The sequence below is a fragment of the Somniosus microcephalus genome, chromosome 6 (genome assembly GCF_052327205.1).
Source record: "Somniosus microcephalus isolate GS21.2 chromosome 6, FLI_Smic_1.0, whole genome shotgun sequence".
Lineage (NCBI taxonomy): Eukaryota > Metazoa > Chordata > Chondrichthyes > Squaliformes > Somniosidae > Somniosus > Somniosus microcephalus.
Genome location: NC_140992.1, coordinates 51,393,072 through 51,407,032, shown reverse-complemented (window position 1 = coordinate 51,407,032; position 13,961 = coordinate 51,393,072). Strand labels below are relative to the sequence as shown.

Below are 13,961 nucleotides of genomic sequence, written 5' to 3'. Positions count from 1 at the left end.
CCTTTCAGTGTCATAAATTCACATCACCCAACTGGGAACTCTATGTACTTAGGCTGAGTTTAAGTGCCAGTAACCATGCTCTTGATCAGACATTTCCTGTACACCACATTTTCCCTGTAGTTTGATAGTTTAATTGTCTTTCCTGCATACTAAAAACATTTTCCATACTTTTCTTGGGTTGTTTTCCATATGTGCATATTGGAAAAATTTTGATCCAAGTTTATAAATAACATAATTAGTTATAATATACACATACATGAGCAGATCTCCGATGACGTTACTCACCGTAAGTTATAATGAAAGGGGGCATTATACTACAAAATTCACCATTAAATTTCTATCTTTATTTATGCATATCTATATGCTACTAGTAACTTGTCTGTGGCATTATCCACAGTTAGCTGATGAATACAGGTTTTTTTTATATACAAGATAGCGACAGAATTGAGGGACTTCAGAAACTCACTCAATCAAGTCAGCTAGTGGCCAGAGTCTGCAACTGTATTCTATCAGGTGATACAGCAAAATCAAATGGGAATTGTTGACATAACAGTTCATTATGATAAATGTTGACAGAACTGCATGACCAAAGATTGTGACAATAGGAAATAAGGTTTGTGGACAGGAAGTGTGTGTCCTATGCAAGATTTGTTTCGATATATGAATGCTAATAACAGTTACCCAGATTTTGCGGTTAGCGGTGAACGAAGAGCGCTCGCCATTGATTACACTTACAGCCGCCCACAGACTTTTCGTGCAATTTTGAGCAACAACTTATGGTCATCGGCTGTCTGAAACAGCACAGCGCCCTCTGCAGGGTATCTGGGACCTGTGTGAGCAGAGCAAACAATGGCGTGTCTCCTCAACCAATCAGATTGAAGAATCCTCACTGAGACATGCATCGTCCAAACCAGGACGTGTAAGTTAGAATATTTAATTCTATGTAAAATCATGTATAGAAAGCGAAATAAAGAGAGGGAAAGAAAGATGGGATGGGAAAGACAGGCCAGTGTCGGGAGCAGTGAGAGCGGAGGTTCAGTGGGTATTTAAACTCACTTTCGCGGGCTTTTTTTTCCCACAGGCCAGTGTCGGGAGCGGAGGTTCAGTTAGTATTTAAACTCACTTTCGCGGGCTTTTTTTCACAGGCCATTGTTGGGATCGGTGAGAGCGCAGGTTCAGTGAGTATTTAAACTCACTTTCACAGGCTTTTTTCCACAGGCCATTGTCGGGAGCGGTGAGAGCGGAGGTTCAATGAGTATTTAAACTCACTTTCACGGGCTTTTTTACAGAGGCTTACCAATCTCGCAGACCGGCAGTGGCGTTCCAGAGCCACGTCACGATTCAAACCGTGATGCGGGCAGGAGGAAGCAGCTGATTGGGTGAGTACTTGTACTACTCTATAGTTTGAGAGTTAAGGTTCATAGTTTATAAAGTTTAGAAGGTCTTAATTTTGTGGTTATAGTTTCTAAGGTCTCTGTTGTATAGCGGGGAGTGCTAGGAAACAAGGACCCTTGAGTATATCATTTAATTGTAGTATAATTGGTGGTATTGATTTAATTTAAATTAATTAAAGGGTAAGTCATGGCAGCAAAGCTCGGCCCCGTGGCATGCTCCTCCTGCACTATGTGGGAAATCAGGCATACTTCCTGTGTCCCTGACGACCATGTGTGCAGGAAGTGTATCCAGCTGCAGCTACTGGCAGACCGCATTGCGGTGATGGAGCTGCGAATGGATACATACTGGAGCATTCGTGATGCTGAGGATGTCCTGGCTATCACGTTTAATCAGTTGGTCACACCGCAGGTAAAGGCTGCACAGGCAGGAAGGGAATGGGTGACCGCCAGGCAGAGTAGTAGGCACAGGCAGGTAGTGCAGGGGTCGTCTGTGGCCATTCCCCCTCTCAAACAGATATACCACTTTGGATATTGTTGTGGAGGTTGGCTTATTGGGGGAAGGCAGCGGCAACCAACTTCCTGGCACCATGGGTGGTTCTGCTGCATGGGACGGGAGGAAAAAGAGCGGGAGAGCTATAGTGATAGGTGATTCTATTGTAAGGGGAATAGATAGGCGTTTCTGCGGCCACAAACGAGACTCCAGGATGGTATGTTGCCTCCCTGGTGCAAGGGTCAAGGATGTCTCGGAGCGGCTGCAGGGCATTCTGGAGGGGGAGGGTGAACAGCCAGTTGTCGTGGTGCATATAGGTACCAACAATATAGGTAAAAAATGGGATGAGGTCCTAAAAGCTGAATATAGGGAGTTAGGAGATAAATTTAAAAATAGGACCTCAAAAGGTAGTAATGTCAGGACTGCTACCAGTGCCACATGCTAGTCAGAGTACTAATAGAAGGATATTTCAGATGGATACGTGGCTAGAAGAATGGTGCAAGGGGGAGGGATTCAAATTCCTGGGACATTGGAACCGGTTCTGGGGGAGGTGGGACCAGTACAAACTGGACGGTTTGCACCTGGGTAGGACCGGGACCGATGTCCTAGGGGGAGCGTTTGCTAGTGCTGTTGGGGAGGGTTTAAACTAAAATGGCAGGGGTTTGGGAACCTGTGCAGGGAGACAGAGGAAAGGGAAGCAAGGATAGAAGCAAAAGACAGGAAGGAGAAAAGCAAAAGTGGAAATCAGAGAAATCAAGGGTGTAAATCAAACATGGCCGGAGTAAACAATAATTCTAAAAGGTCTGAGTGTTACAAAAACAAGCCTGAAGGCTTTGTGTCTTAATGTGAGGAGCATTCGTAATAAGGTGGATGAATTAGCTGTGCAAATAGATGTAAACGGATATGATATAATTGGGATTACGGAGACATGGCTCCAGGGTGACCAAGGCTGGGAATTCAACATCCAGGGGTATTCAATATTCAGGAAGGACAGGCAAAAAGGAAAAGGCGGTGGGGTAGCATTGCTGGTTAAAGAGGAGATTAACACAATAGTAAGGAAGGAAATTAGCTTTGATGATGTGGAATCTGTATGGGTAGAGCTGAGAAATACCAAGAGGCAGAAAACGTTAGTGGGAGTTGTATACAGACCCCCCAAACAGTAATGCTGAGGTTGGGGATGGCATTAAACGGGAAATCAGAGACGCGTGCAATAAGGGCACAGCAGTTATCGTGGGTGACTTTAATCTACATATAGATTGGTCTAACCAAATTAGTAACAATACCGTTGAAGAGGAATTCCTAGAGTGTATACAGGGTGGTTTCCTGGACCAATATGTCGAGGAATCAACTAGAGATGAGGCCAGCTTAGACTGGGTATTATGTAATGAGAAAGGATTCATTAGCAATGTTGTTGTGTGAGGCCCCTTGGGGAGGAGCGATCATAATATGACAGAATTCTTCATTAAGATGGAGAGTGAAGTAGTTGATTCAGAGACTTGGGTACTGAATTTAAATAAAGGAAACTATGATGGTATGAAGCGCGAGTTGGCTAGGATGGATTGGGGAATATTACTTAAAAGGGTTGACGATGAATAGGCAATGGCAAACATTTAAAGATCGCATGGATGAACGACAGAATTTGTTCATCCCTGTTTGGCATAAAAATAAAACAAAAAAGGTGACTCAACATTGGCTAACAACGGAAATTAGGGATAGCATAAGATCCAAGGAGAGGACATATAAATTGGCCAAAAAAAGCAGCAAACCTGAGGACTGGGAGCAGTTTAGGATTCAGCAAAGGAGGACAAAGGGATTAATTAAGAGGGGGAAAATAGAGTATGAGAGTAAGCTTGCAGAGAACATAAAAACTGACTGTAAAAGCTTCTATAGATATGTGAAGAGAAAAAGATTGGTAAAGTCAAGCGTAGGTCCCTTGCAGTCAGATTCAGGGGAATTTATAATGGGGAACAAAGACATGGCATACCAATTAAATGCATACTTTGGTTCTGTCTTCACAAAGGAGGACACAAATAAACTCCCAGAGATGTCGGGGAACATAGGGTCTAATGAGAGGGAGGAACTGAATGAAATCAATATTTGTAGGGAAATGGTCTTGGGGAAATTGATGGGATTGAAGGCCGATAAATCCCCAGGGCCTGATAATCTACATCCTAGGGTACTTAAGGAAGTGGCCCTGGAAATAGTAGATGCATTGCTGGTCATCGTCCAAAATTCTATAGACTCTGGAACAGTTCCCATGGATTGGAGGGTAGCTAATGAAACCCCACTATTTAAAAAAGTTGGTAGAGAAAAAACGGGGGATTATAGCCTGACATCGGTAGTGGGGAAAATGCTAGAGTCCATTATAAAAGATGTAATAGCAGAGCACTTGGAAAACAGTGACAGGATCAGACAAAGTCAACATGGATTTACAAAAGGTAGGATGTAACTGGTAGAATAGATAAGGGAGAACCAGTGGATGTGGTGTATTTGGACTTTCAGAAGTCTTTCAATAAGGTCCCGCATAAGAGACTAGCGTGCAAAGTTAAAGCACATGGGATTGGGGGTAAGGTACTGACTTGGATAGAAAACTGGTTGGCAGACAGGAAGCAAAGAGTTGGATTTAAATGGGTCTTTTTCCCAGTGGAAGGCAGTGACTAGTGGGGTGCTGCAGGGATCGGTGCTAGGACCCCAGTTATTCACAATATATATTAATGATCTAGACGAGGGAACTAGATGTAATATCTCCAAGTTTGCAGACGACACAAAGCTGGGTGGGCGTGTGTGCTGTGAGGAGGATGCAGAGAAACTCCAGTACGATTTGGACAGGTTGGGCCATTGGGCAGATGAATGGCAGAGGCAGTATAATGCGGATAAATGCAAGGTTATCCACTTTGGTGGCAAAAACAGGAAGGCGGATTATCATCTGAACGGCAATAGATTGGGAAAAGGGGAAGTGCAACGAGACCTGGTGTCCTTGTGCACCAGTCGCTGATGGTAAGCATGCAGGTGCAGCAGGCGGTTAAGAAGGCAAATGGTATGCTGGCCTTCATAGCAAGAGGATTCGAGTACAGGAGCAAGGATGTCTTGCTGCAGTTGTACAGGGCCTTGGTGAGACCACACCTTGAGTATTGTGTGCAGTTTTGGTCGCCTTATCTGAGGAAGGATGTTCTTGCCATGGCGAGAGTGCAGCGAAGATTCACCAGACTGATACCTGGGATGGCAGGAATGACGTATGGAGAGATTGGGTCAATTGGGCTTATATTCGCTAGAGTTTAGAAGAATGAGAGGGGATCTCATTGAAACTTATAAAATTCTAACAGGACTAGACAGACTAGATGCAGGAAGGCTGTTCCCAATGGCGGGGGAGTCCAGAACCAGGGGTCACAGTCTAAGGATAAGGGGTAAGCCATTTAGGACTGAGATGAGGAGGAATTTCTTCACCCAGAGAGTGTGGAATTCTCTACCACAGAAGACAGTTGAGGCCAATTCCTTAAATATATTCAAAAAGGAGTTAGATATATTTCTTAAGGCTAAGGGGATCAAGGGGTATGGGGAGAAAGCAGGGACAGGGTACTGAATTTGGATGATCAGCCATGATCGCATTGAATGGCGGAGCAGGCTCGAGGGGCCGAATGGCCTACTCCTGCTCCTATCTTCTATGTTTCTATTATTAAAAGAGATAAAAGAGACAGTAAGAAAAATTACTTTAATTTTTATACAATCTCCAACAATAATTTAAATCTGAAGCAATGTGACTCCACACTTGTAAAAGTTAATTTTCAGTACCAGAGAGTTTGTTTGACAGTATTAAAACTTATTACGCCATTAAAAATTCACTTACACTTGAATGGACAAGCCTCAACTTTTTCTGGCATGTTTAGTGGGTAAGTACCGCAACCTCACGCCCTTGCATGTATTTCAATGCTGAGTCTATTCACCTTTACATGTATTTCAATGCCGAGTCTATCAGTGAGGTAACAGTACTGTGGAGCTTGTGGAGGAGCAGGGTAAATCGGACAAACAACTTCCTAATTCCCACGTTTTATTGTGCATGTGTGGATGCCAGAAGTTGCTGTACCGTTTACTCCTTAATAACGATGAGCGCTGATAGTCTCACTTACTTTTACTGCAAAATCCAGACTAGTATGTTTGTGCACAATTATGTTGACATAAATTGAGATTTTGAACATTAAATAATTACATATTTCACAATAACTTGTTTAAATTAACTGATAAAACTACTGCTGACTCAAAATCTTCCCTCTTCCCCAATCCTACCAAACCCTAACATCTCCCCCCTCCCAAATGCTGCAAACACCCTTCTCCCCAGTCTTTCCAAACCCCAAGATCTCCTCCTTCAACGCTACTGCCAAACCATAAGACCTTCTCTCTTCACTACTGCTTTGGGGGAGCATTTGGTGGCTTTTCACCCCTTTTCTTTAGGTCACTGTGAGAGCAAGCTATTTTTCTGTTGTCTGGTCATTTTCTGAGATCCGCGGAGGCAACTCCTGTCAGGAATTGGTGTCAGGGTACCAACCAATGTATCCACTTGGGTCATTGCTCCAACAAAAGTCTTACAATATATTTCTTCTTTCCTCTGCAAAGTGACTTAAACCCACTTATATACATTAGAAAATATTAATTGGTTTTCTCTTCCTATGGTAGATTTGGAGTACTTATTTATAATTCCTTACTTTTCTCTCAGTTATTTACATGATTGTAGAATATACTGGCCCGGATTTTGCAGCGCTCGCCGTTCACTATGCTAACTATGCTGAAGAGTTTTCATGGGCTTTTGAGCGGAGACTTGCTGCCATCGGGCATCTGATCCAGCGCGGCGCCCTGTACAGGGCATCTATCACGCCTGTGAGCAGCACAAGAGACAGCGAGACTCTTCAGCCAATCAGATTCAAGAATCCTCACTGAGCCACGCAGGGTCTAAACCAGGAAGTATAGAAAGCGAAATAAAGATTGGGAAAGATAGATGGAATTAAGAGAGAGACAGTCAGAAAAAGTTAAAAAATATTTTTTTAAAATCTCCAACAACAATTAACTTCTGAAGGAATGAGATTCTACACTTGTAAAATTAAATTTTCAGGACCGGATAGGTTGTTTGGCAGTAATCATCACTTATCGCACTGTTAAAAATTCATTTACTCCTGAATGCACCAGCCCTAACTTTCTCTGGCCTCTTTAGTAGGAAAGTACTCCAAGCTCACGCCATTGCATTGACATCAGTGCCTAGTCTATTGGCGAGGACTGATACAGCGCACCCTGTGGAGGAGAGAGGTATCTCTGACAGCAACTTCCGTATTTCTGCGTGTAACTGCGCATGCGTGAACGGCAGAAGTTGCTGTCCGATTTACTCTGATATAATGGTGAGTGCCGTTAGCCTCACCATTATTATCGATGCAAAATCCAGACCAATATGTCTCTTCCTTACTTCCCAAGGTAGGTGCATAGTTCTTATTGAAGCTGTGATTGGCATAATACTATCCAGGTTTTTATTTCCTCCAATGACCATCACTTCAATAGCTGCTCATTCACCATGGTTTGCCTCTGGTTGGCATTAAGCATTAAGAATTTTCAAGCAGTAATTAACACAATGACACAAAGCAATGTGTACAAATATTTTTTTTTAGATATCTTGTCTACAAAAGAAATGCACAAAAAATATATATTTTTAAAATCTCCAACAACAATTAACTTCTGATGGAATGAGATTCCACACTTGTAAAATTAAATTTTCAGGACCAATTAGGTTGTTTGGCAGTAATCATCACTTATCACACGTTCTAAATACTACAGGGAAATGCAGAAACTAAATGTAATTTTAGGTAAAGCTTCAACATCCTCCTTAACATTTGCATATAATAGAGGTTTTCTCTCATTTTGTCAGGAAGAATGTATGAAGAAATAGCATCAGATAAGCCATACAATCAAAGTAGTAACAACAAACATCACACTTACATCTATAACAATACTTTTGCTGGAATCTATGTATTTAAATAAATTACTCTCCAATATGTGTGAAATAACACTGGGTTATGTTTTTCCATTGTGAAAGTAGCATGTTGCACTGTCTTGGCATTCTATGAAACTCAGTGAAATCTACAATGGAAATTTTTTTGTTGCCAAAAATAGCCAAGTAATGGCTGGAAACTTCAGTTGTATTTTTGTGCATAGCAGTTGTTCTCATTTTACCACACTTCCTTCAGGTTTTTTTTAACCTTTCAGAATTTTATGCTTCTTTACATATTGTAGTTGCTGTAAATTTTGCTTACAAGGCACTTGCAAGAGAGTCTTCAATACAACAAGTCTGTTTACACACTGCATATACTAGTCGCATTACACACCTCTGGAATAGGGCATGGGGAGGAGGAGAAGCAAGGTGGGTAGGGGGACACTATCTTCTCCAGGGTGTTGTTGGGTTGGGTCACTATTCTTCAGCATCTGAAGCAGGCGGGAGTGTACTCAGTAATCATTCCTCTTGTATCAGCCTGCCCCTCCGTCTGTGAGGATCCGTTATAGGGTTTGTGAGCGGGTTTTTGTTATACTGCCCTTCATGGGGGCCCAGCTACTTAGTACATTTCTCGTCTTGTGTACAGGTTAAAATGTATTTGCTCTGAAAGGTACATGGCCAATAGAAGTTTATTCATGTTCGTGAAATTTCACCATAGCAAAGGGATGCATTTGTTTCAAAACTAGAACCTGCAGGTTGTAGGGAACCCTTAATGAGCAAGACTGGATCTGAGAGAATCACAGCACAGGTTTTTTTTAATGTTATTCTTTATTTCTACATTGGAAGCTAACTCAGGCAAACACTTAGGCCTAGAAATTCAGTATAGCCACGTTTGGGGCGCTATAGCCGGGCGGCCGCTAAAGTTTGCGCCTGGCGCAACTTCGCGCCACCTTCGCCGATATTCAGTGGCACCGCCCCAAGAGGTTGCTGCTGCGCTAAAACAGGCGATGCACGACTATCATTAGGCGCTAAGCCGGCGGCCCGGGGCGAAACCCCCGAGGGCGGGCGCAGCGCAGGTGCGGCGAGCTGTTGATTGACGGCAGACACTCTGGCGCCGGTGAGCTCTTAAAGGGGGAGGGTGGATTTGTTTTTTTGAAAGGCCGAGACTGGTGTATTTGTGTTTTTGGAAAGGCCGAGACTGCTCGATTTGTGTTTTTCGGGGGGGCTTCTCTCCATTAGTTTGTTATGTGGGAAGGGCACAGAGGTATCAAAGTAATAAATGTTCTTAAATCGCACTGTCCATGCTTTCTTTTGGAAGTCCTGGTTGCCCTGCTCGGCTGAGGGCTTGTGGAGCGGCTACATTCATCTTGTGCCACAAGCCATTCCCTGAGAGGGGGCCTAGAACCGACGTTCAATAAGCCGCCGACGGGCGGCCCTTGCACTTTCTGCCTCCCTCCTGTGCTGGTCCTCCTCCTCCTCCTCTGGTGGTCCTCCAATGTCTGGTGGCAGTGGCTGAGTCCTGCGGATAGCCAGGTTGTGCAGCATGCAGCACACGACCACGAAATGGGAGACTCGCTCAGGCGAGTACTGTAGGGCTCCTCCGGAACGATCCAGACAGCGGAACCGTTGCTTCAGGACGCCGATTGTTTGCTCAATGAGGTTCCTGGTTGCTTGATGGCTGTCATTGTATCCCTCTTCAGCAGGGGTGCTGGGCGCACAGAGCGGGGTCATCAGCCAGGTGCACAAAGGATAGCCTTTGTCCCCGAGAAGCCATCCTCGTGGGTGAGGCTGGGCCTGGAACATGTCTGCCACAGAAGTCTGGCGCAGGATGAAGGCATCGTGGCTGCTGCCTGGAAAGCGGGCATTGACAGCTAGGATGATCTGCCTGTGGTCACACACCAACTGCACGTTGAGCGAATGGTAGCCCTTCCGGTTGCGGTAATCCTCGGCATGCTCTAGAGGTGCCCGCAAAGCCACATGCATGCAGTCAATGGCGCCCTGCACCATGGGGAAGCCCGCTAATGCTGCAAAGCCCATTGCACGCTGTTGCTGCTTGACAAGGGCCATGGAGAAGGAGATGAACTGACGTCTCCTTCTGAAAAGGGCATTGGTCACCTGGCGGATGCAGCAATGTACGGCAAACTGGGAGATGTTGGAAATGTCCCCAGTAGCGGATTGGAAGGAGCCGGTGGCATAGAAGTTGAGAGACACCGTCACCTTCACTGCCACCGACAGAGACGTCCTGCTCCTCAGCTGTGGCTGCAGATCTCCGCGAAGCAGGTGGCAGATCTCAGTGACCACCGCCCTTCGGAATCGCAGCCTCCGAACACACTGCTCGTCAGACATGTTCAGATATGAGAACTGCTGGCGGTATACCCTGGGTGGGTAAGGCCTCCTTAGCCGACGCCTGTTGCCCCTTCTCCCTCTGGCCATGACTGCCACTCTCTCACGGCGTCTCTGAGCCCTTTGAATGCAATGGAGAAGGCCAACGTTTGCACCCATTGCAGCCCCCATTATATGTTTCCAATCAATGCTATGGCTCTGAAGTTAAAGACAAGTGCAAAGCTGTGGCCTGAAGCCACAAGTACCTGTGCGAGTGTTGAGCCAAACCAGAAAGCTCTCTACCTTTGTCTCTCTGCAAAGATCCGTCTCTCACAAAGAAGGAGTGTTGCAAAATGGCTGCCATTTCTACTGCAGGAGGCGTGCCCTTTAATTAGCGCCCCCCGCGCCCCGCAGCGACTGGGAACCGTTCCCCTCTACCAGTCGCTAGGGGCGCCAGGCACGCAATAGGCCGGCGCCACTGAATTTCCGGTTTGGGGCGCACAAAGGGCGTTGCACGATGAAATGACGTCAGGATCTGCGCGCGCAAAGGCTTTGCGCCGCCGCTAAATCTTTACTGAAGTTGGGGAGAGGCGCAGATCGCGCAGCGCCCGGCCGCTAGCCGTCTAGCGCCCCACATCTCCTCCTCCTAAGGCGCTAGTGGCTGGCGCAAACAACTGAATTTCTAGGCCTTAATCTTTCTCACACACATTCCTTCACCTTCCATCTTAGATTTTCCTATGATGATTAATTTACAGAACCAAAGTTAACATTGTAAACTTTAATTCACCGCTCCACTTCCACTCAGACCTCACCGTCCTCGGCCTCTTGCATTGTTCCACGGAAGCTCAGCGTAAGCTCAAGGAACAGCACCTCATCTTTCGATTAGGCACTTTACAGCCTTCTGGGCTCAACATTGAGTTCAACAATTTCAGATCATAACCGCGGCCCCTGTCATATATATATGTTTTTTATCTACACTCTGTCTTTTTTTCTTCTCCCCCACATGGCAGCTGTCTTTCATTCTGCCAGCGCAATTTACACTTCATCTAGAGCCATCCTTTGTTTCTTAACCTGTCCCATTACCATCTCCTTTTGCCTTGAATATCTCTTAATGTCTCTTAACCTCTTCTGCCTTCCACCCTATCAGACCTTCCCTTTTGTTCTTTCATCCCCTCCCCGCTTTCCCTGCCCCTGCACTTGCTTAAAAATCTGTTCCATTTCCTGCTTTTTTCCAGTTCTGACGAAAGGTCATTGACCTGAAACATTAACTCTGTTTCTCTCTTCACAGATGCTGCCTGACCTGCTGAGTTTCTCCAGCATTTTCTGTTTTTCTTTAACATTGTAAACTCTCCCCCAACTGTAACTCCTTGCCCCAACTTTGCCTTCTCTCAAAAATTAACTTTCATCGTAGGAGATCAGTTAGTGGCCATCTTTGTGGTCTAAACTGAGCTGATTCATCGTTATATTACCAAAACCGATGAAACAAAAATTTTTTCAAAAACTCTCCCAATGCCTGCAACTTGCAACATTATTGCGCGAAAATACACATTATAAAACAGTTCACTGAAAGGATACAAATGGGAAATGTGATGTGTTTACCGACGGACTTACAACAGTACGATTTAAAAAAAAAATTCACCACCTGCTATTTAAGGTGCAATGCAGAAACTGTCAGCTGATTAAAATATGAAGAAATGCTGCTTGAAATTCTTCCAATAAGGACAACTTACTTATTGCTGTCCTTATACTGATAGACATAGCATCCTTGAGGCATTCCTGTCTCTCTATCCAAGGTAAAGGCAATCTTCAACTGTAAAAGATTCAATAGCACTCGATTAATGTTTCAAACTAAAAGAAAGGAACATTTCCAGTTTTGCCAAATGTCAGGTCTACAACATAATTACAATTAAAAGTAGAAATTCATTCCTATAATAATGAGAGCATAGATTACTTAACAGTTAGTGTGATCATACTCATTCTTTGAATGTAGTTCAGTCTCCATCTACAAATGAATGTGTCTTCAATAAGGGACTCTTTCTTACTAAACTGCTGACCACCCAACTTTCCTGCATGGCCCCCATGCTAGCTATATTGTAAACAGTTCCCTCTCCTCTCTGGTCCCTTTCAAATTTGCCGTCATAAATCCACCTCCTCAAAAAAGTCTACCCGTGACTCCTCTGTTCTCGCAAACTACCACCCTACCTTGGATGCATTTTGGGAGGACTAACAAGGCAAGGGAATACACAATGAATGGTAGGACCCTATGAAGGACAGAGGATCAGAGGGACCTTGGTGTGCATGTACATAGATCCCTGAAGGCAGCAGGACAGGTAGATAAGGTGGTTAAAAAGGCATATGGGATACTTATATTCTATGCCTCGGCTAATGAAGGCAAGAGCAGGGAGGTTATGATGGAGCTGTACAAAACGCTAGTTAGGCCACAGCTGGAATACTGTGTGCAGTTCTGGTCGCCACACTATAGGAGAGGGTGCAGAGGAGATTCACCAGGATGTTACCTGGGCTGGAGCGCTTCAGCTATGAAGAGACACTGGACAGGCTGGGGTTGTTTTCCTTAAAGCAGAGAAGGCTGAGGGGGGACCTGATTGAAGCGTACAAAATTATGAGGGGCATAGATAGGGTAGATAGAAAGGAACTTCTCCCCTTAGTAGAGGGGTCAATAACCAGGGGGCATAGTTTCAAGGTAAGGGGCAGGAGGTTTAGAGGGGATTTGAGGAAAAACTTTTTCACCCAGAGGGTGGTTGGAATCTGGAACTCACTGCCTGAAAGGGTGGTAGAGGCAGGAACCCTCACAACATTCAAGAAGTATTTAGATGAGCACTTGAAATGCCATAGCATACAAGGCTACGGACCAAGTGCTGGAAAATGGGATGGGAATAGACAGGGCTTGATGGCTGGCGTGGACACGATGGGCCAAAGGGCCTCTTTCTGTGCTGTGTATCTCTATGACTCTATCTCCAACTTCCGTTTCCTCTCCAAAGTCCTTGAACGTGTGGTTGCCTCTCAAATCTATGCCATCTCTCCCGCAAGTTTTAACCTCTCCAATCAAGCTTCCATCCTTGCGACAGCACTGAAACAAGCCTAATCAAAGTCACAAAAAACATCCAAATCACCCGTCTTCGCCCCTATCTCAAACCATCTGCTGTTGAAACGCTCATCCATGGTTTTGTTACCTCCAGACTCGACAATTTCAATTCTCTCCCATCTTCCATCCTTCAAACACTTGAAGCTCATCCAAAACTCTGTTGCCCGTAGCCTAACTCGCACCAAGCCCTGCCTACCCTGTGTCTGCTGAGCTACAGTGGCTTGCTATCCACCAACGCCTCAAATTTAAAATTCTCATCAGTGTGTTCAAATCCATCCACGATCTCACCTGTCCCAATCTTTGCAATCTCCTCCAGCCCTACAACCCTTCGAGAACTCTGCGTTCCTTCAATCCTGGCCTCTTGTGCATCTCCGACTTCCTTCACCCCACCAATTTCTTTGTCTGATTACGCTCAAGTAAAGTGCGTTGGGACATTTTACTATGTTAAAGGCGCTATATATGGAGTTAGAGCACAGATTGGCCATGATCTCATTGAATGGCGGAACAGGCTCGAGGAGCTAAGTAGCCTACTCCTGTTACTATGTTCCTATAAATGCAAGTTCACAGAATTAGAATGGTTACAGCACAGAAGGAGGCCACTTGGCCTGTTGAGCCCGTGCCAGCTCTCTGCCAGAGCAATTCAGTTAGTCCCACTCCCACGCCCTTTTCCCGTAGCTCTGAATTTTT

At 45.0% G+C, this 13,961-nt stretch overlaps 1 protein-coding gene across 5 annotated transcripts in view; it reads right to left on the bottom strand.

Annotated features, from left to right (window-relative positions):
- dis3l2 (DIS3 like 3'-5' exoribonuclease 2) overlaps positions 1–13,961 on the bottom strand; it is a 380,300-nt gene that overhangs the window by 94,445 nt on the left and 271,894 nt on the right. For all 5 annotated transcript variants that reach the window (XM_085990207.1, XM_085990206.1, XM_085990205.1 and 2 more), the window contains one exon: positions 11,902–11,981. In XM_085990207.1, the coding sequence (XP_085846333.1) occupies positions 11,902–11,981 (80 nt within the window). The remainder of the gene's footprint in view (positions 1–11,901; positions 11,982–13,961) is intronic.